Source organism: Palaemon carinicauda, chromosome 35 (genome assembly GCF_036898095.1).
Source record: "Palaemon carinicauda isolate YSFRI2023 chromosome 35, ASM3689809v2, whole genome shotgun sequence".
In the NCBI taxonomy this organism is placed as follows: domain Eukaryota; kingdom Metazoa; phylum Arthropoda; class Malacostraca; order Decapoda; family Palaemonidae; genus Palaemon; species Palaemon carinicauda.
The window spans coordinates 30,246,259-30,268,307 of NC_090759.1; the positions used below are offsets into that span (position 1 = coordinate 30,246,259).

The 22,049-nt window shown below is 45.1% G+C and overlaps 1 protein-coding gene across 8 annotated transcripts in view; it reads right to left on the reverse strand.

Moving 5' to 3' along the window:
* Positions 1-22,049, reverse strand: part of LOC137627679 (zinc finger protein 160-like) — a 147,650-nt gene that overhangs the window by 94,735 nt on the left and 30,866 nt on the right. For all 8 annotated transcript variants that reach the window (XM_068358875.1, XM_068358877.1, XM_068358878.1 and 5 more), the window contains exons 5-9: positions 20,460-20,590; positions 19,293-19,428; positions 8,405-8,502; positions 6,814-7,126; positions 1,435-1,547 (exon numbers count right to left, since the gene is read on the reverse strand). In XM_068358875.1, coding sequence (XP_068214976.1) covers positions 1,435-1,547; positions 6,814-7,126; positions 8,405-8,502; positions 19,293-19,428; positions 20,460-20,590 — 791 coding nt within the window. The remainder of the gene's footprint in view (positions 1-1,434; positions 1,548-6,813; positions 7,127-8,404; positions 8,503-19,292; positions 19,429-20,459; positions 20,591-22,049) is intronic.

The window sequence follows — 22,049 nt, forward strand, 5'->3', positions numbered from 1 at the left end:
GCTGGAGAAGGTAGCATAAAGCGCGAGGGCGATCGATGACTTGAGGCAGATGAGGAGTATCTGTAGGAGCACTGATCCCTCCGATAGGGCGATCTTCAGCACCCCCATGATCTGCAAAGTAACGCAGAAGGGGAAAGATGTCTAGAATGTATGATGAGGCACGGGCGAAGTAGGAGGCGAGGAGAGAGTGACTCAACTTCCTTTTTAAGTCCTACTAGGACTTTTAAAGTGAGAGACACTAATGCGCAAAGCACGAGGGGAAGCGCCATCTGAAGACGTCCCTTGAGCCGAAGGTCCAGGAAAAGGTGAAGCAGAAAAAACCTATGGGAGGCAAGTCTATGATCTCCCTCTGCAGACAAGAGATCACATTGAAGCTGAGGAACAACTCAGCGGTAAGGACTCTGAAAAATTCTCAAGGTTCCGTAACAGAATAACTCACAAGAACAATAGCAGCGTCGGGGAAGTGCTGATGTACAGGATTCTCTGGCAGGAAGGACGGCAACTGCAAGAAGAGCCTACTGAGGAGAAGACATCAAGAGGGATGGCCTGCACAAGTTTCTCCTTTACAAACTTCTGAAGTCTACCTTTCAAAGGAGCACTAGAGATACCCAGGGAAAGTAACAACTGCAGGCCATCCAAACTCTGAAGATAAAGAGAAGATGATGGGAAACTAACCAGGGAAGGTGCCGTCAAACCACCAAGGGGAACAACAAGGTCTCCCGTGAATGCCCTACGGAGGAGGATGCTAAAAAGATATCCGAGGGATGAGATCCAAGGGAAAAAAAAAAAAAAAAAAAAAAAAAAAAAAAAAAAAGGGGCCAGGATTTCTACTTATTAGGCTTCAAGGAAGACCCTGAAGGCAAACAATCACTTTTGGCCTTCTTCTTCCTTCTGCCAAACAATGCCTAGTAGGAGGATGATCACTCCCTACAATCATCACATGGGGATGCTTAGATACAAACATGTCCTCGGCATGACCGGCACAGTCTCTGAAGATCTACCTATATAATACTCATAAAGGTCCCGCAGGTCTACAGAAGCATTCCAGACCATGTCCCCATGATGAAGTAATCACACAAACTGGAAGAAAACAAAAATTTTCAAAGTAAATTTCAAGCAAAAACTGCTATGCTCCCAGCAGAGAGGAACAAGTTCACACTCTGACGGCTAAAATCCAACTGTGGTTACAGTGAACTAAAGGAGAGGTAGTTGCCTTACCGCTGCCGATTGTTTACACCTCGTTGAAAGTTTTAACTGCCGTATTCCAGCATTTGCTGTTATTCTTCTCCTATAGTAAAGAATGATGGTTTGTATTTGTGTAAGAACAAATTCTGACTGGGACTATAAAAACAACCTGATGCTACTGAATATTCTCTATATTGATAGGATACCTCACTACAAATGACTATAAATATACAATTCAAATATATTTACCTTCTCCAGTCAATACTAGAACAGCTAGAACATGATAAAAGGGGTTCTGCTGTAAGGTTACACTGCACTTTGACTTCTCTCAAGGGACTTTTCATTGAGCATAAACCTTGATCCTGTAAATGTTTAAAAAATGTACATTACTGAAATTATAGTTTTTTTGTATGAATTACTACAAGCAATAGCAAATAATAAAAAAAAGGTAATTGGTGTAAACCATTTTTTCTCTGTGCTAACGTACACTGAATACTATACAGTGCTATGAAATGAATACCAATAATACAGGCAACCATCACTATACTATACTATTTCTCTTCCTCTTATTTTTTTTAAGTTTTTATAGTTTATATGTTAAAGATCTATTTTGATGTTGTTATTGTTCCTAAAATATTTTATTTAAATTGTTTACTACTTCTCTTGTAGTTTATTTATTTCCTAACTTCCTTTCCTTACTGGGCTATTTTTCCATGATGAAGCTCTTGGGCTTATAGCATCCTGCTTTTCCAACTAGGGTTATAGCTTAGATAGTACTGTAATAATAATAATAATAATAATAATAATAATAATAATAATAATAATAATAATAATAATAATAATAATAACTAATACTTAAGATATCTGTTGCTGCAAAAGCTAAGCAATACAGATGTGCAAATGCGTTAATTTGTTCGTTATGATCGGCGAAGAAATGTAAACATAACAACGGTTTTTGTTTTAGATTGCATGCTTGGGAACTGCATGATATAAAACTGCCTTCATTTAATTTTTTGTTATTTCTATGGACACAGCAAAAGATTTTACCCAAATTCATTAAAATTTGCACAAATTTTCGACCTAGTCTTATTCAAAGGTCGTCACATACACAGGAATATACAGTAACGAAAGTATTATTAAATATTTGACAAATTTCTGAAAGCATTGGTGAACGAAAAAACAAAAAAATTTCTTCTTGTACTGTCGGTATCTTTATACTCTATTTCATGTTTTATTCATTCAACTAATTACAGAGCTACCAAGCATAATTCTTTTACTATTACATAATAAAAAACACTTTAGTGATTGAATGAACAAACAAAGGTTGCTATACACAAAACTTCACCTAAAATACTGGATAAGTGCTTTTTATTCTATTTCATGTTACATAAACATTCCTGTTTGAATTTTCTGATTGCACTAGTAAAACATGCATTTTGAAAAATGGAGTTTTTATGATAAAACAAAGTTTATGAATACTTACCTGGCAGTTATATATACATAGCTAATAATCTCTATTTCGGCAGAATTTTTCCAAACGTGGCAACCGCCTTGTGGTGGTTGGGTGGTAACACCCGTTAAAGGGTGGTAGGAGGAATCATTCCCGTTTTCTTTTCTTCAGTTCATCTATGCCCGACCTGTCTCCTGAGGGGAGGTGGGTGGGCCTTCGAATGTATATATAACTGCCAGGTAAGTATTCATAAAACTTTGTTTTATCATAAAAACTCCATTTTTATGAATAGAACTTACCTGGCAGTTATATATACATAGCTGATTAACACACTTGGAAGTACCTGAGATTTGTAATGCAGGGCAAGTGCTTCCAATTCAGAGCTCTTTGCTTCGGTCTCAGCACGGCTCCTCAAGTCTTCACCAGGATAATGGCGAATGTGTCAGGTTGGCTGCATCAGGAGGGGATAAGGATATCCTTCTATCTGGACGATTGGCTGATTCGTTCACGATCGAGGGAGAAATGTCTGGAGGATTTACGGAAGACTTTTATGATGGCTCAAGATCTAGGCCTGGTCATCAACAGGGAGAAGTCTCAGATCAGACCGAATCAGACTATTCTCTATTTGGGGATAGTTCTGAATTCAGTTCTTTTTCGGGCTTCTCCCTCTCAGGAAAGACAGACCAAGTGTCTCGTAAAAGTCAGAACTTTCCTGGACAAGAAGAGGTGCACAGTGAAGGAGTGGATGAGTTTGCTGGGGACTCTATCCTCCCTCGAACAGTTTGTCTCTCTGGGGAGACTCCACCTAAGGCCTCTTCAGCACTTTCTTTCGAAGACGTGGAACAGAAAGATGCAGGAAGACTCCTTTTCCTTCCCCGTTCCAACAGAAGTCAAGAATCTTCTGAAGTGGTGGCTGGACCCAACCTTGTTAGGGGAAGGGATCTCCTTACACAAGAAGAACCCAGACCTAGTGTTGTTTTCAGACGCATCAGAGTCAGGCTGGGGGGCAACACTAGGAAGCAAGGAGGTCTCAGGCTACTGGGAAGGAATTCAGCTGGGATGGCACATCAACAACAAGGAGCTGATGGCCATTTTTCTGGGGCTAAAGGCCTTCAAGGACTTGGTGTCTGGGAAGATTGTGGAGGTCAACTCAGACAACACCACAGCTCTTGCTTACATCAGGAAGGGACTCACTCTCTGTCTCTGTTCGAGACAGCAAGAGAGCTCCTTCTTTGGGCGAAGGAGAACAGGATAAACCTGCTGACGAGGTTTGTTCAGGGACAGAAGAAGAAGGAGGGGCTGCCAAGGGCTTACGAGCAGAACGAGATAAAAGGTCTTGGGTGGCTTTTTGGGCCAGAGAAAGCATAATGTCATTAACCAAGGACTCGGGGAAAAAGATGTTGAGAGAGGGGGGCGTAAAGAAGCTCAGACTTTTGTGCAGTGGTAACAGACCTAGAAGCAAAAGAGCAAAGCAGAGCTCTCTTCTTTAGGACCCCAGCTGAGAACAGCGCCGCCAACTCATTCGCCCCATCTCTGAGGGCCTTATCCATAAAGGACATAATACTGGTAAGGTCCCTAGATCCTTCTATCTGGTCAGTTTTCCTTGCGAGAGTCCCAAGCGACCAGTCTAGAAAACTAAAAACCTCAAAGGCTCTAAAAATACCTTTGACGAGATGATCCAGCTCCGACATCGACCACATGACCTTGGCTGAGTTGAGAGCATGCCTTCTAGCAGAGTCCACTAAACCAGAGAAGTCACCCTTGGAGGAGAAGGCACTCCCAGACCCAAAGGTTCCCCAGTTGCATACCACATACCCGCTTTTGAAGCAAGATGAGCTGGTGGAAACGAGAAGGAAGTCTTAACTGCTTGTCTCCGCTCCTTCATCCAGTCATCAATCTTCGTGAGAGCCTTCTTTGCGGAGATAGACAGTTTCATCTTGATGAAGGCCGACTGTTTCTTGGCCTTCTTTCTGTTAAATTGGGACTGAGGAGATTGAGGGGCAGCAGGTTGGAATTCCCCTCCAAAAAGTTCAAGAAGGGAGCGAGAGAGAACTTTGTAATCTCCCGCAGTGTCGGCAGGATTATCATCGTCATCAGAAACATCCTCGAGGTCCTGATCCACATCTGCAATATCCTTCGAACGAGAAGAAGGATCCTTAGAACCCGACAAGGGCAAATCAAAGGCATCATCCTGCAAAAGACGGGTTGCATCCTGGAGTCCAGCGCTAGAAGAATCCTTGGAACGAGAGGCAGTATCATCCCGAAGAGGCAGGGTGGTATCGCCCTGGCACCGAGAACGATAGGCCGAGTCGTTCTGATGTCGAGAGCGAGAGGCGGTATCGTCCTGGCGGCGAGAACGAGAGGCGGTATCGTCGTGGCGTCGTGAACGAGAGGGGGTATCGTCATGGCGTCGAGAACTAGGGTCGGTATTGTCGTGAACGAGACGAGGTATCGTCGTGGCGAAGCGAACGAGAGGAGGTATCGTCGTGGCAAAGCGAACGAGAGGAGGTATCGTGCTGGTATCGTGAACGGGAGGCGGTATCGTCTTGGCATCGAGAACGAGAAGCAGCATCGTACGATAAAGTATCGTCTCGGTATCGAGAACGAGAAACCGTATCGTCCTGGTATCGAGAAGAAGTATCGCCTGGCGAAAGCACACATTCCTCATCCTGGCGTAGAGAGGGAGAAGTTTTCTTTAAAGAAGAACTCCGTTCTCTCTTAGAAGCAGACTTCTTAATCGGTAACGAGTCGTCTTTACGTCTGTCAGACTGGGCGTGAGGGCGGCTAAAGGCTTGCACTAACGTCAAAAGTTGTTCCTGCATGACAGACATAAAGGATTTAGCAACATCAGCTGGGTCTTGCGGCACCGAAGGGGAGGGCTGACGAATAACACTCGTAGAAGGGGGAGGATCTTCAGCAGTAGGCTTCGCCCTTTTCACAGGCACGGAGTCGAAATCATCCTCCGACGGACAAGGTTCATAACTGCTAGAACCGGGAGAGAAAGAACGAGACCGTTCGTCGCGGTTCCATCTCCTCTTAGTAGGTCTTGAAGCTTCAAACTTCCATTTACGTCTGGATGAATTCAGAGAAGAAAACAACACATCCGACACGTCTTTCCCGTGACGGTCAAGAGCAGCCTGGGAATCGACAACAGGACTGCCTGAAGTGACGGCTGACCGAGGGTACGTACCTCTCACCCCCTTTCGGTCATCGACGTACCTTCTCCCTTGGTCCTGGGAGCTTGGTAGAGATCTAGGCCTAGGGTAATGACAGGTTCGGTCAGTCGCCACCTCCACTGCACTAACACAAGCACTTTCACTTTCCTTACCTTTAAAGGCCTCCAGTTGTTCTTTAATGGCCTTCAACTCGGCCGCCAGGCTAGCGTACCGAGGGTCATCCGTAGATACGGAACCTGTAGGAGGTGCAGGAGTTACTAACTCAAGGGAAGGATCAACTTCCAAAGAGGAATCAATTATAGGTTCAATAGATAAATCTACACTAAGTTCGTCTTCCTTACCACTAACAGACTTAGACTTAGACCTAGAAGCTCTCCTAACTCTATCGAGCTCTAGTTTACGCACATAGCGCTTCATAATCAACCAATCTTTCTCATCCAAAACTTTACATTCCCCGCACCTATTATCAAGGGCACAAACAAAACCCCTACAATAAGAACACACGGTGTGAGGGTCTACCGCCATTTTCGGTAGTCTCACCTTACATTCCTCATTCGCACAGACACGGTAATGACTCTTTTCACTCATAATGAAAATAGCAAAAAAGCTAAGAGAAAACAAAAAACACGATCGCCAAAACCCCAAATCAGAGTACTTCACCAAAAAAGCAGACTGGTACACCGAGCAGGGAAAGCAAAGAAAAACTCTTAATGACGGACCAACGTGTTGTCGATCCAGCCGGCAGAGATGAACTGAAGAACAGAAAACGGGAATGATTCCTCCTACCACCCTTTAACGGGTGTTACCACCCAACCACCACAAGGCGGTCGCCACGTTTAGAAAAATTCTGCCGAAATAGAGATTATTAGCTATGTATATATAACTGCCAGGTAAGTTCTATTCATAAAACTAAATAATACTCATTGTGGTTATTACATGTACCGCATAAAACCTGATAACTTGAAAAAATAGATTCCAAGATCCTTAATATTCATCACTTACTGTTTGTGTACAAGTGTCCTGTATTCGGTGTGGCCGTCCCTTGGGTTTTGGTGGTGGCGCTCTGGGTGCTGATGGTAAGCTAATACTACCAATTTCAATTTCATACTCGTCTTCCTCAAAATTAGGTACTTCCATTTCATTGTCTAGATTAACACGCATTTCCCTAAGAGGCTTCTCATTTTCCTTTTTGCTTCTTTTAACATCATCCAAAGGTTGTTTTCGAGGCCTTCCGGGACCAACTGAATTTCTAGAAGTCTTTGGCGTTACAGTCTCTGCCTCTATATCAGGTGTCTCATTTTTCATTAATGGAATTCTAGATGGATCAGAAAGTAAGAAGGATAAGATTTTTTAACTTGAAACTATACTTTGTCAAGCTTTCTAAGACCGTTCAGGTGTGGATGGTACAAATATCATATGTTGCCAATTTTATGTTTTTTTATTCATATTAGCATCCAGGAGTCTATTGAAATGCTTTGTTTTCAACAGATATTTCAAATAAAACCTTATTTACTGTATTATTAATTAAAGCTCAAATTTCCTTACTAAAACTGTAGATGTCATATTTTTTTCTTGGCATTGCCAGACCTAAGTATATGGGTTCTATGGTATGTACTGGGATTTAAAAGGTCACAGTCAAAGTCATTAAAGGACACTCACTCTTTATCACCTGTTTTAATAATAATGGGCAGCCCGAGTGACTCCCGCAAACACCTTTACCTACCACCCAAGGCCTAGGAAATTCTCTATAATGTTCTGAAATATTTCCTTTTAGAGAAACAACGAGGAGGTCCTGCAACTGATGTTTTGAAGGCTATCCAAAAAGCATTTGAAGCAACCAAAGTGGTAGAAATTACTAGTTACAGACTAAAAGAGGACGCAAGAGAGATAGTAAATCCATTGGAATCTCCAGCGTTTAATAAAAAAAAAGACAAAATGAGGAAAGTGACTGATTTTGATGAAAATTTTCTGTAAAGAACAATTCATGGTTTCTACGATCAGAAGGCAATTTCTAGTCTTGACAAAGTGCTACTACCGATGAAAGGAAATATTGGTTATAGTGGAAGTACAGAATCTTCTTAAATGGTGATTAGAAAAGTAGATATTTGCTATGCAAAAGTAAGCAGTCAAAGCTGCTACATATAATGCCAGTATCTTATGCTGTAGTATTTACTTTAACAATTAAAACAAAGTGATGAAAAATATATATATGCAAATAATACATATATGCAAATAATCCATATATAGGAAGGAGGATATGGGATCAGGACTGAAAATCACAAAATAAGTAAAAGGGTGTATGTACTTAAGAAGCATACTTTTTCCCTTTGACTTGCAACGTCTTAAGCAACTCTTCCCCCAAAAAATTACCTCTGTGGGATGCATTTAAAGGACCTTACCCTTAGATCTGACAATGCTGTATTTTCTACAAGGCCCAACCCTGGCATTCTTAAAAAGTTTTACAGAGTATAGTGATGCAAACATTCAATATGAAACACCACAGTAAATAAATGAAAGAATGTGCATATAATCAATAACTAAAAGACCCCCCAAGTACATTAGAGCCCAACAGTTAATCAATAATTTTACTCACAACTCTGCCCAATCGTAATTCCTATTTGGTTTTAGAGTTCTTTTGGTCCGCCCTGTCGCCATACTTTGTTTTACTTTTTCTGCCTCCTCTGCTATTAACTATAAAAAATATAAAAAGATATTATATAGTCATTAAGTGATGGAAGTTAAAATCATAACTAATAAAAACCATAATTCTTAATAAATCCTAAATTGCCCATAACAATTGATGGTAGATGGCTAAAGCCAACTAGTGTATAGTAGTGCATAGTATGAGTATCATACAAGGGAATCTCACACGCTTCACTTCAAAAAAAAAAAAAATTAAAAAATAATAATAATAATAATAATAATAATAATAATAATAATGATAAAAATTCTTATTTCTATACTAACCTGATGTCCATATTGCTCCTCCTCCAGAAATTTTTTAAAAATTTCCAACTTTTTTTTTCTTCAATAAATATAAAGCTTTAACAAATGAAAGTAACCTTCTACCAGTAAGTTGTAAAAAGCCAAGGATTGTCACATCAGATATTCTTTGTCTTTAGTTATTCCTATCAACCACCCGTGATAACACGCTCTCCATATTTTTTACGTACTACACATTAATCTGTCTTCCCATGGTTTAGTTAGCAATTATTGCCTGGAATGTGCACAAGAATTATTTCTGGGAGATCATGATCTAAATTACCTTTGTGTATTATGTCAGGGGCAATACTGTACTGTGATTTAAATAATCATTGTGAAGAGTGCATTTCCCTCTTGGTACAATCATAGAAAAGTCTGTTTCAATAGTTGCACCGTTCGAAACTTAACAGTTCTAAGCACACAAAGAAATGTGTTGTTAGTTCAGGGGAAAGGCCAAGGAAGACTGGGATTGAACTCTCCCTTGATAATAGTAATTTTGGCCCTTCTCACCCCATGGCCAAACTTAACCTAAGCCCCAAAGGCAATTTAATATTAACGGTTCATTCAGCAGGGCGTTTGAGAGTATGCTGCACTCTACATTGAAAGCATAAAAATCTTTATATACTCTAGTTCCTTCTGCTGAAACCCTTGCAAAACCACAATCCTAGTTTGTCTTTATGACAACTAGATTGTGAGGCAGAAGACCAAGTGGGTTACCTTGAACTTATATCCATCCACAAGCTAAAGTAAGCATTTCTTATCAATCTCATATTACATACGTGGATGGCGTGGTATATTTTATGATTCCTTTAAACTCTGAGGTACTCAACAAATTTCTAACTATAATTGATTATTTTTATCATGTTTCAGAACACAGTGTAACCCTTCACCATACTATGGTTTATATATCACTCCCATGAAGCTCATTTGTTCTCAGAAATGTGCACTATGAAGAAGTCTGTGATATAGATTTACATAAACAGTAATATATTCATAAATGCATCATGTACTTTACTATTAAAAGGATGGAGATTTACCAGACTCATTGGGCTGGTAAATCTCCATCTCTTTAATAACAAGAAAGTACATTGGAGATTTATAAATATATTATATGTAAATATGTATAACAGACTCCTCTTTATATTGCGAGTGTCTGAGTGCAGATATATTTTATATTTTTCATATTTTAATTATTCTTTTTTTTTTAAAAACACCTTATATTGATGACTGAAGAGCACAAAAATGCTTAAATGAATAAAAAAGTTGAAGACATATTTCAGTATACAGTATATATGTTATGTTGTCTGCTAAAAATAGAGTTCAGCCAAAGAAATTGAATTTTGTGTTTTGAGACTAGCCTACTCTCAAACATGGACTTAAGCCAAGTACAGTATAAATTTATTCTGTATTCTATTTAATATGACAAATTCGGAGATAATTTGTATTTTTCCTAACCATACAAACCTTAGCTATTTACATTGGGTTTACCTTTTAGCGTAGCTGAAATGACGAGCCAATAGTTTTTAACGAGGGTTAATTACCCCGGCGCTAGTTAGCGGGGGTAGGGGAAGGGATAGCTTGCTACCCCTCCCCCCCCACACACCGGTGATTTGCTTCACTTCACTTAGAGGTAGGACTTGACTTGGGGGCCAGGGCTGGCGGGCAAATATGTGTAAATAGCTAAGGTTTGTATGGTTAGGAAAATTACAAATTATCTCCGAATTTGTCACTTGTTCCGTAACCGAAATACAAACCACGCTATTTACATTGGGTGACTTACCCCTTAGGAAGGGCGGAAAGTCCCCAGCCTTACTGACTTCGGCTTTGCCAGGGGGCTCCATCCCTCAGTGAGTAGCACTTGAGAGAAGGAGCCCCTGCACCTCACCAGTTCCTTGCTGCGCTAGGAACGAGTGGCCTACGTAAGTTGTGTGTGGAGGAAAGTGTGACTCGTCCTATGAAGTTGACCTTGAGACCTTTAGATAGGAATCTAGAATAGGACGTTCCCAATACCACCTCGTCAGGGTATGGGGGACGCAACAGTATTAAGCTTAATACTAGGAGCACAAGGAAGCATGGGTTACCTGCAGAGGTCAAGGTCAGCTATGCGAGGACCAGGCTGCTGCTACCCCAAGAGAGGGGAGAATGAAGAAAGAAGTAAGGGTCAGACATACTCTTTCATTCATGCAGACTAAAACCGGGTAACAACGCCCTCAACCTACTGCTACTTGTTCACAAAGGAGCCTGAGGTTAGACCAGCTGTTGTGCAGCCACCACAGGGCCGATAGAAAACGTATCTAGGCTCCTGTGGGTCACGTCCTGCAGGTAGTGGACTGTGAAGGTCGTCTGACGCTTCCAGACCCCAGCTTGAAGCACCTGCGTCACAGAGAAGTTTCTCTTGAAGGCCAGGGACGTAGCAACGCCCCTGACATCGTGCGCCCTAGGGCGACGTGACGGAGGAGGGTCTGGATTCAAGGCGTGGTGGATAACCCTTCGAATCCAAGCTGAGATGGTGTTCCTGGTGACCCTCCTCTTTGTCCTGCCTGTGCTCACAAACAATGCTTGCACTTGAGGACGGACTGCAGCCGTTCTCTTCAAGTAGTACCTCAGACACCTCACTGGACATAGTAGCAGCTGGTCTGGGTCGCTTGTTACAGAGTGGAGACTCGCGATCCTGAAAGAGTCGAACCGAGGATCCGGCACTCCAGGATTCTGAGTCTTGGCCACAAACTCAGGGACGAACCTGAACGTTACCTCCCCCCATCCCCTTGAATGGGCGATGTCGTACGAGAGACCATGAAGTTCGCTAACCCGCTTGGCCGAAGCCAAAGCCAGCAGGAAAGCCGTCTTCCAAGACAGGTGGCGATCGGAGGCCTGGCGTAATGGTTCGAAGGGAGGTCTCTTAAGAGCCCTGAGGACCCGAACCACGTTCCAAGGAGGAGGTCTCACTTCCGACTGGGGGCAGGTAAGCTCATAGCTACGTATGAGTAGAGAGAGTTCTAGCGAGGAAGAAATGTCCACGCCTTTCAGTCTGAAAGCCAAGCTTAAGGCTGAGCGATAGCCTTTGACTGCCGAGACCGAAAGGTGCATTTCCTCCCGCAGATATATGAGGAAGTCCGCTATTGCTGGAATAGTGGCATCGAGTGGAGAGATACCCCTCCCACGACACCAACCACAAAAGACTCTCCATTTCGCCTGGTAGACTCCCTCAGAGGACTTTCGCAGGTGCAGAGACATTCTCTCCGCAACCTGTTGCAAAAAGCCTCTCTCCGTGAGGAGACGCTGGACATTCTCCAGGCGTGAAGCCGAAGCGAGGCCACGGCCTTGTGAGGGACGTTGGAGTGGGGTTGTCTGAGAAGCTCGTGTCGTGGAGGAAGTTTCCTCGGGAGCTCCGTCAGGAGCTGCAGAAGGTCCGGGAACCATTCCGCGTGATGCCATAGCGGAGCTACCAGTCATCGAACAGTTGACCGATAGTCTGGTCCTGTTGAGCACCCTTCTCATCAGACAGAACGGTGGGAAGGCGTACACGTCGATGTTGTCCCACCGTTGCTGGAAAGCATCTTGCCAGAGAGCCTTGGGGTCCGGGACTGGGGAGCAGTATAGAGGCAGCTTGAAATTCAACGCTGTCGCGAACAAGTCCACGGTCGGGGAACCCAACAAAGTCAAGACTTTGTTGGCTATCTGAGGATCCAAAGACCACTCGGTACTCACTATCTGCGAGGCCCTGCTCAGACTGTCGGCGAGCACATTCCTCTTGCCAGGAATGAAGCGAGCTGATAGTGTTATCGAGTGGACTTCGGTCCACCTCAGAATTTCTATTGCAAGATGGGATAGCTGCAGCGAAAAAGTGCCTCCCTGCTTGTTGATATAAGCCACTACCGTGGTGTTGTCGCTCATCACCACCACGGAATGACCCGCCAGGGTCCGTTGGAACTGTTGAAGAGCCAGAAAGACGGCCTTCAACTCTAGCAGGTTGATGTGCAGGCACTTTTCTGATTCTGACCAAAGGCCTGAGGTCCTCTGGTTCAGAACGTGCGCCCCCCACCCTTCTTTTGATGCGTCCGAAAACAGAGTCAATTCCGGGGGGAGGACGAGAAAACTCACACCCTTTCGCAGGTTCTCGTCGACCAGCCACCACCGCAGGTCCGTCCGTTCCATAGATCCTATCGGGACCAGAAAGTCCGGGGAATCGGATCCTTGATTCCACCGGGACTTGGGCCGCCACTGTAGGGATCTCATCCTGAGGCGGCCGTTGGGAACCAGACGAGCCAGGGAGGACAGGTGACCTAAGAGACGCAACCACGATTGGGCGGGAAGCTCTTCTCGCCTGAGGAAGGGTTCCGCCACCCTCCTCAGCCTTGCTATCCTGTCGTCTGATGGAAAGGCTTTGTGAAGATTGGTGTATCAGCATGCCTAGATAAACCAGTCGTTGGGACGGCTGCAGAGAGGACTTCTCGAGGTTTACCACGATCCCCAGATCCTGGCAAAGACCTAGAAGCCTGTCTCGGTGCCGAATAAGGGTCGACTCAGAGTCTGCTAGGATCAGCCAGTCGTCCCGATAGCGAAGGAGACGAATGCCGTTCCTGTGCGCCCAAGATAAAAATCAGGGTGAACACTCTGGTGAACACCTGAGGAGCTGTGGAGAGACCGAAACACAGCACCTTGAACTGGTAGATCTTGTCGTCTAGGCAGAATCTCAAGTAGTTCCTGGAAGACGGATGGATTAGGATCTGGAAGTACGCGTCCTTTAGATCAAGTGTGCACATGAAGTCTAGAGGTCTCACCGCAAGTCTGACCGTGTCCGCTGTCTCCATGCTGAACCGAGTTTGCTTGACAAACTCGTTCAGAGCCGAGAGGTCGATGACAGGTCTCCAGCCTCCAGACGCCTTCTTTACAAGAAAGAGTCGACTGAAGAAGCCTGGGGAGCCGTCGACGACCTCCTGGAGAGCACCCTTCTTGAGCATGGTCTCGACTTCCGCCCGAAGGGCCAGCCCCTTTGCCGATCCCGTGGCATAGGAGCTCAACGACACTGGATTCGCTGTCAGGGGAGGTTGAGATGTTATGAACGGGACGCGATAGCCTTGGCCGATCACCGAAACCGCCCAAGCATCGGCCCCGTGTTGCTGCCACCTGTGCACGCAACGTTGAAGGCATCCCCCCACACGTGGACACGCAGGGGGACTGCCACTCCTAGGGTTTGCGGCCGCGGCCGCTCCCTCTAGGAGTCTTGCCTCCCCTGGAGGACTTACCGCCCCTCTTGACCTTGGCTGGAAAGGGCTGGGGCTTAGACACCAATTTCTTAGCTGCCGGTGCCTGCTTCGGTGCCTTACGAGGCTGCTGCTGCTGTTGCTGCGGAGCTGGAGGCTTATAGGGACGAGCTGCAAGGGCCCTATGGAGGGGGGAGTCCGTGCTAGATTTCCTCCACCTCTCAACCGTTCGCTCCATATCCTGTGGCTCCAACAGATTCTCCCCAAGGAGGGAAGCATGTCTGAGCCTACAGACATCCACGGCGGGGACCTTCGGGTGGAACCTCTCGGTCACCGCATCGCGCCGCTTCAACACCGAGTTGGCCCACAGGGTGGTGACCTGGTGCGCCAGGAACTCGATGGAGCGGGTGCCCGAGAGTAAGAAGGTCTCCAGGGCCTTCCTATTGGTCAACTTAGACAAGTCCTCGGAGCGCAATAGGATGCCCAGAGTTCCTAGCCATATATCCAGCCACGAAGTGGCCTGCATGGCACACTTCGCGACCTTCTCATGGCTCAGGATCTCCGACGCCGAGAACGACACCTACCGGGCAGAGAGCTTCTCGAAGGGAACTCCCTTAGCCAGCTCTTCCACGGAGTGATGGAGAGGAAGAGCGAGACTAGACTCACCCAGGATCTCGAAATACCTCCTCTGCTGGAGACGAGGAGGAGGGATGAGTTTGTTCCCGGCAGAGGAACGACTGGAGGAGGCAAGAATCGCGAGCTGAGCATTGGCCCTGGCTCTGGCACTCTTCAACCCCCGAGACCAGGGCAGAGCCGCACTGGTCTTAGGGGCCTTCTGAACATCGAACACTTGGTCCAGGACCGTGTTCTTGCCTTCTCGGGGGGCGATCACGGGGTCCATGAACCCGTTGAGTTGCCTCATCAGGCTCAGGACCTGCCAGAAGGCATGTTCAGATTCCTGCTGGTCTCCTCCTTGCGGGCTGGCAGCTAAGTCTCCCGTCCCCGGAATCTCTTCCTGGGGCGAAGCATGGACGTTCCCCAGGGGAGCAGCGGGTTCCTGGCGAATCCTTGAAGACGATTTCGGGATGGTCTTGGAGTCCTTGGGTTCCCTCCTGGGAGGGATACAGGATACCAACAAAGAGGTTCGGAGAGCCCCTTCCGCGCGAGACGATTCTCCTCCATGAAGAGAAGGCTCCCCCCTTGGTGCCGAGGGGAAGACTATCGCCTCACTGGACTCACCCGAGGACGGAAAAGCCTCGTCCACGGGAGAAGGAGAAAATGCCTGCGAAGGGGATGGGGCCTTCCCGACAGACCTCTTAGGAGCCAACTTCTCCCTGGGGGAAGTTACCACGAAGTCCACTCCTCTCTTTCTCTTCAGCGGAGGTGAGGCAGCCGTTGGTTTGTTCCCCTGATTGGCGAGTGCTGGCTTCATAACCCTCACTAACGCCCGCATCAGAGGACCAAACCAAGTCTGTTGTTCCACGGACACAGAGTCCGAAATCCTCGCTGGAGGGAAAGGGATCGGGCGATCCTTCGGAGTGGACACCACTGGACCTGCCTGAAAAGGAAAGGGGGAAGAAAGACGCACTGACCTCTCTGAAGTGTCTTCCCTGTCCTGCACAACAGTCCTGTGTTTTGATGGAGGCGATCCAGAGCGCGGTCTGGTAACACGCGTTCCAGCTGCTGTCACTGGCTGTGAAATTCGGCGCGAACGTTGGTCGCGCGGACGCGCAGGCGAGTGGCCGTACAGGCGAACGAGCGCGTGGGCGAGCCGGTGAACGAATGCGTTGGCGCGACGGCGAGGAAACACGTTGCCGCGTGGGGGAGTGAGAACGTTCTGAAGATCGCTGGCGACGTTGGTCAGGAGACCTGTAGCGCGTGGGAGAGCGATTGCGAGCAGGCGATCAGTGGTGCGCAGGCGAGCGATGGCGCGTTGGCGCATGGTGACGCGTTAGCGAGCGATAGCGCGTAGGTCGCGCGAGGGCGAACCATATCCTTCCAGAACCTTTGGGCGACGGCGCGTTGGAGAACGCATGCGTGCAGGCGATAGATCACGCGGGCGGTCCGGAGATCGCCGATGTTCAGGTGATCGCTGACGCGTAGGAGAACGCGGACGAGCAGGCGATTGTTGAATCGTCTGTGAACGCTGGCGAGCAAGAGGGCGACGCTTGGAATCCTGTGAAGGAACAGTCGGCGCGGCGCGTTCACGAACAGGAACAGGAAGCGCGTGGGCGAACATGTGTTTTAGAAACACGCGCTGGAGAACGCGGGCGATGTTGTGCAGGAACAAGCTGAGGATCGCGAGAGCGCTCAGGAGACTGATGGCGCGCAGGGCGCACAACAGGAACTGCAGGATATTCGGAGACCAAAGGGGAGCGCTGGCGAGCAGAAGGGCGATGGTCCTCAGAAGAGCGCTGACGAACAGGAGAGCGCTGACGATCAGAAGAGCACTGACGAGCAGGAGAGCGCCTGTGCGCTAACACTGCAGGAGAGCGCCTGTGCGCTAACACTGCAGAAGGGCGAGCAGGGGAACGCTGGCGCTGGGCGCTCTTCAGAAACAACAGGTTGAAGGATGTCCTCAGGAGAGCGCTGGCGAGAAGAAGGGCGAACATCAGGAGAGCGCTGACGAACAGGTGAGCGCTGACGAGCAGGAGAGCGCCTGTGCGCTAACACTGCACGTGTAAGGGAAGAATCCCTTTGCCCTGAAAGGACCGTTGCCCGTCGGGTGACGAGGTCAGGTTGCTGAACATCTGCCCCAGAAGGTGTTCTGGCAGGCGTAGGAGACCGATCCCCAGAGAGGTCTAATGAAGCTGGAGCTGCAGGCTGTTTACGGCGAGGAGAGTCCCCTATGGAGGAAGAAGATCCAAAAAGGCACCTCTTAACACCCTTATAAGGAGACGGGAGGCCCTTGCGACGCAGCGGACGGTGAGCCTTACGGCGAAGGCGGCCACGAGGAAGATCGTCAGGACCATCAGTCCTCCGAAGGGGAGTCTCAGTCAAAGCACTCCCCTTAGAGGGAAGCTGGACAGCAGAAGAGCCCGTAGGACTCCCTTCCCCCTTCGAAGGATGTACGGAAGGGGGAGGAGAGCCGTCAGCACCAACATCCTCAACTGCACCTGCAGAGGATTGCCCCGCCCCGTCGGAGGCCTCTGCCACCACGACGTCGACGATAGACAGAGGATCTACCTCTGCTATCACCGGCGACTGCTTAACGGCGGCCCCCAACTGGACAAGGTCAATCAGGGCAACCGTGGAGGGCAAGCCCTTAAGCCCCAGGGAAGCCCAAATCTGTAAAAGATCATCATTAGACAGAGATTCATCAATAACCTCCCCCGGAGGAGGAGGAGGAACCGCCCCGCTATGGGAGGCGACGCCCTCTCCCCCCACCCAAGGTCGGGAAACAGAACTAGGGCCTGCGCTCCCACTCGGCCGACTCTCCTTAGGAGCCGAACGAGGGGGAGCTTCGAAGGAGGTTTGGGCGGCAAAAGAAGAGTCCCGAGAACCTTCCTCCTTCAAGGCAACCCCGGAAGGAGAACGGTCTCTCTTGGACTTCTTCTTACGCCGGCGACCAAACCTCTCCCACTGGGACGCAGACCACTCCCTGCACTCACTACACTTATTTTCCTGATCACACCGTCGACCTCGACACTGCGGGCAAAGGGTGTGAGGATCCGTGTCCATGGCCGACATAAAAGTACCACAAGGGCAGCCGGCAATACCAGGGCACGTACGCATAGTAATAATAAAGGTGGTCAACTTCTAACACACACACACAACTGAAAGAAAAAGCAGAAAAAAGATTAAAGGCTGTCAACGAGGACGATGAACAGACACGTCTGTTCATCGCCGGAGCCAAAAGTGAAGTGAAGCAAATCACCGGGGTGTGGGGGGGAGGGGTAGCAAGCTATCCCTTCCCCTACCCCCGCTAACTAGCGCGGGGGTAATTAACCCTCTTAAAAACTATTGGTTCGTCATTTCAGCTACGCTAAAAGGTAAACCCAATGTAAATAGCGTGGTTTGTATTTCGGTTACGGAACAAATACACATTTTAAGGAAATAAAAATTCTCCTAAAAGTAAGTATTGTATGAACACAGAGAGAAAGAGAAGGATAAGGAAGAAGGTCTTGGGGTCAAAAGACCAGGAATAAAAGAATCCCTCCTCTTGGCTCTAGATGGGGATGAGCTGAAGTCACCTTCTGCAGGAACAGATGCAACCTTCCACTGTGCTCCCCAAACCAATACCTCAATCAGTCAATCATTGGAATGGGAACCCTTAGGCCCAATTGAAGGCCACAAGAGACAGTGTCTTAGACGCTGGACTGTCCATGGGGAGAAGCCCTCCCTGTTCCACTAAGGAAAAGAGAAGCCACAAGCCTCGAAGGTTGTCCCAATGTTAAAGGGCCACCGCTCCTGCTCGATCATTCTCCAGAGGAAGCTGAAATCCATATGGTTTATTGCTGAGTGAGAGGGGGACAGCAGGGTGCTCAACCACTGGCAACTGGTAACAACCAAGCAGTCGTTGACACCTCGTTTATTGGCCGTATTCCAGCTCTACTGTATCATTTTCCTATGTAAAGAACAATGGTTTGTATTCGTCTAGGAACAAGAAAAAATCAAACCACTCAAAAAAGATGCATTGTCATGATAAATTAACTAAAAGTTGATGAAAAGATACAAATAAAAAAGCTAACAAGTCTGGGACACAGGTAATCTTGAGAAAATGGATTATGTAATAAAAACTATCAATCTCTTGCAGGATTGAAATACTATTCAATTAAATTGCAAAACCTATTTTAGTAAATAACCTTTTCAACAAAACTAAGAACCATTACTTAAGAGAAAATATTGGTGGGACTATGCCAACTTTCTTATAATGTAAGTTTATACAAAAAATTATGAAAAGTTTTCTTCCGGCCAATTACTAGCTCCGTTGATTCTGCATCATAAATTTTAAAATATCCTAGAGATATTCATAAGCCATTTGTTAGACATTTTCAGATTCTAACAGATTCAAACCCAATTATCACATTCACCAGAACTTTCATCTAAAAAGCAGTGTTAAATATACCACTTGAATTAAATAGTTCATTACTCTATCATATTTATTATTATTCAATGAGCTTAAACAGTTCACTTTTTATCAATGATCCTTTTTTTATATGCTGGGCTGCTATAATTATTGGGCCATTGGTCATGCCTTCTTCTGCTTATCAAACTAGATGTTAGTTAGCTGATATTCATCATTATTACTACATGTACTATTAAAGAGAAACTATGGTATAATGTCAAACTTACTATATCACATGTCTTTTTTTTCCTTGTTTTTGACTTTGGTGCCTGAGCAGCTTTTAGCAAGGAATTTTGGGGACCGACACTTGCATCAAAATGCTTTGAGCAGATTTCATGAGTTTCATTTCCAGGATCTATGGCACTGAAAAAATAAAAAGGTTTAACAAGAATTCAAGAGATATATTGTAGAAGAAATCATAAATTTTATTTTCAATAAAAAGATATAATCTAGATGAAAAATTATGTAAAACTTTATTTCAAGAATATCTCTTACATCCTATGGCAATGAAGAATACATGAATGAACCCATATTCAATACCAAATATCACATACATACTAATTTCTTTAAACCCATAGTATGTGCAATGTAAGTACAGTGCTGTACACTCTTACTCGCTCATAAAACTTTCCAGATATTAATTTTTCTCAGTTTGGGTAACATTGTATTTTCTTCCACCTTACCTTGTAAATACCCCCCAGAGAGACATGGCATAAATTCTGTTTAATCATAACTAGCTCATCCTGTGTTAGAATTACCTATCTATTTAATACATATTCAATTCTTATTCCATTTTTTGTAAAAGAGTTAGGATTACACTTGTTTACATTGCAGTGAATCTGTTATCGTGAAAAATTTTATTTAACAGAGAATATACCAAATTTTAAAAGTAATTTGTATTTTTCAATTAGACAAACCTGAGTCATTAAAATATGTATGTTTTCAGTAAGAGTTAAAACAGATATAGAAATTTTTAAAGAGGTAATTAATGGGAAATGGTAAGCACAGGCAAGTAGCCCAACCATTCTCCCATTAAAGACTCTACTTTAGATCTTTGGCTCAGGACTGAAAGAGTTGGCTGAGTTTGGAAGTTAACTTTGAAAGTCTCAGGTTTGTGTAGATTTGAAAAAATACAAATTAATTCTAAATTATATATCATACTCTATATATACATATAAATACATACATATGTTCATACAGACATATATCTACCCATAAAATTTTTTTTGAGACTGTAGATATGTACATACTGCATTTTGTTGCTGAGAACTTTAATTTGGCACCAGATGCAATATTTACGTTTCATTAGAAATCCAGAAAGAATGGCGTTAAACATATATTGTAAAGGATAAAAAATGCTGTAACCACAAGTGAAAAAGAATAGGAAAACTTACAAATTTAATCCAAGAATGTTTGCCCAAGTTGATCTTTCTGCTTTGCTTGAAGGAAGGTCATAGTAGGAAATAGACGAATCCTCTTCCGATTGATGTTTACAACCTATCACACAGCACTTTCTGACTAGACCCTGAAAATTAAGAATTTATACAATGTTAACACACACACTAGAAAACCCCCTTGGAGAATAACCAAAACTTGCATAGTTATGCACACAACAATTCTAAATATTAAGAATAAAAGAAAAGTAAACTTATTCATACAACCAATACATTTCCTTAAACTGCCAGCTTGGATTACTCAGATGCCTAAGCAAGTTTCATAATCTCAACACCATCAACATGAAGCACAGTTCTACACAACCAATTTCAGGAACAGTGCAAAACCTGAAGCTTGCATTGTGACTTTTAGAAGTTACAATATTATACACCAAAAACTTAGTACTACACATTAACAACTTTGGGATAGGAAAGTTGAATGAATATTGGAAAAATTTATCTTAGCACAAAATATTTTTATATATTTTACTGCATGACTGACTGAAGGAGACACTAATCCCATTGAAAAATAATTTATACTGGCTATAACTATAACCTTGGATGACCGCGGAGGTAGCAGCAGTAGAGGATTAAGCGTTATGAAGCTTCATCTGTGGTGGATAATGGGGGAGGGTGGGCTGTGGCACCCTAGCAGTACCAGCCAAACCCGGTTGAGTCCCTTGTCAGGCTGGGAGGAACGTAGAGAGGAGAGGTCCCCTTTTTTGTTTCATTTGTTTGATGTCGGCTACCCCCCAAAATTTGGGGAAGTGCCTTGGTATATGTATGTTGTATGTATAACTATCTACTACATATTTAGACCATGACTTTCTAATAGAAGTGCTGAATAAATGTAGAAGTGTGGTTGTTGTACAGATAAGAAACATGAAGAGCTTGAGCCAGATGAGTGACGATTCTTGACAAGTCAGGCACACACACACAGAAATGAGCCACATGAACAGCTAGCAGTCTTGGTGCTGGCGGAGTCATGGGATTCAATACTACTGTACTGCTGGGTGGAAAACATGCCTCAAATGTAGCATAATAGGAGATAGCAACAGAATCTGTAGTTTGAAGATTATCAACCACTTGATCAAATGATTAATAGGGTTATGAGGACCAACGGTGTTACTAGAAGACAGACAGAACTAAGAGTCACGGAACTGCTAAAACCTGCTAAGCTATCAGGAGTGCATTTGCCGTACGCTTTGGATTTAATTTATGAATTTGGGCTTTAAAGCCTGGCACTGAGGTCTAGGTGGTCTCATCTAAAGTATGAAGTAAATGTTAAGAGGTTGGACTGGAAGATAGAAGGAAGAATGAAGAAATGGGTAAAGTATATAAGCTAAAAAGTGAGTGCAGCTAAGGATTAAAAGGATTCTGCAAAGTCCTTTTAAGTAATACCTATGGTGAACTAGTTGAGGTGCACTGGCAGCCCTATCCAACCCCTGGGGCTTATACGTCATGGTGGATCTTGAAATCAAGAAAAGTGTATTCTACATGTTTTAGATCTCATCTTTATCCCAAAGTGACCCGATGGAGAATCCTTGATGA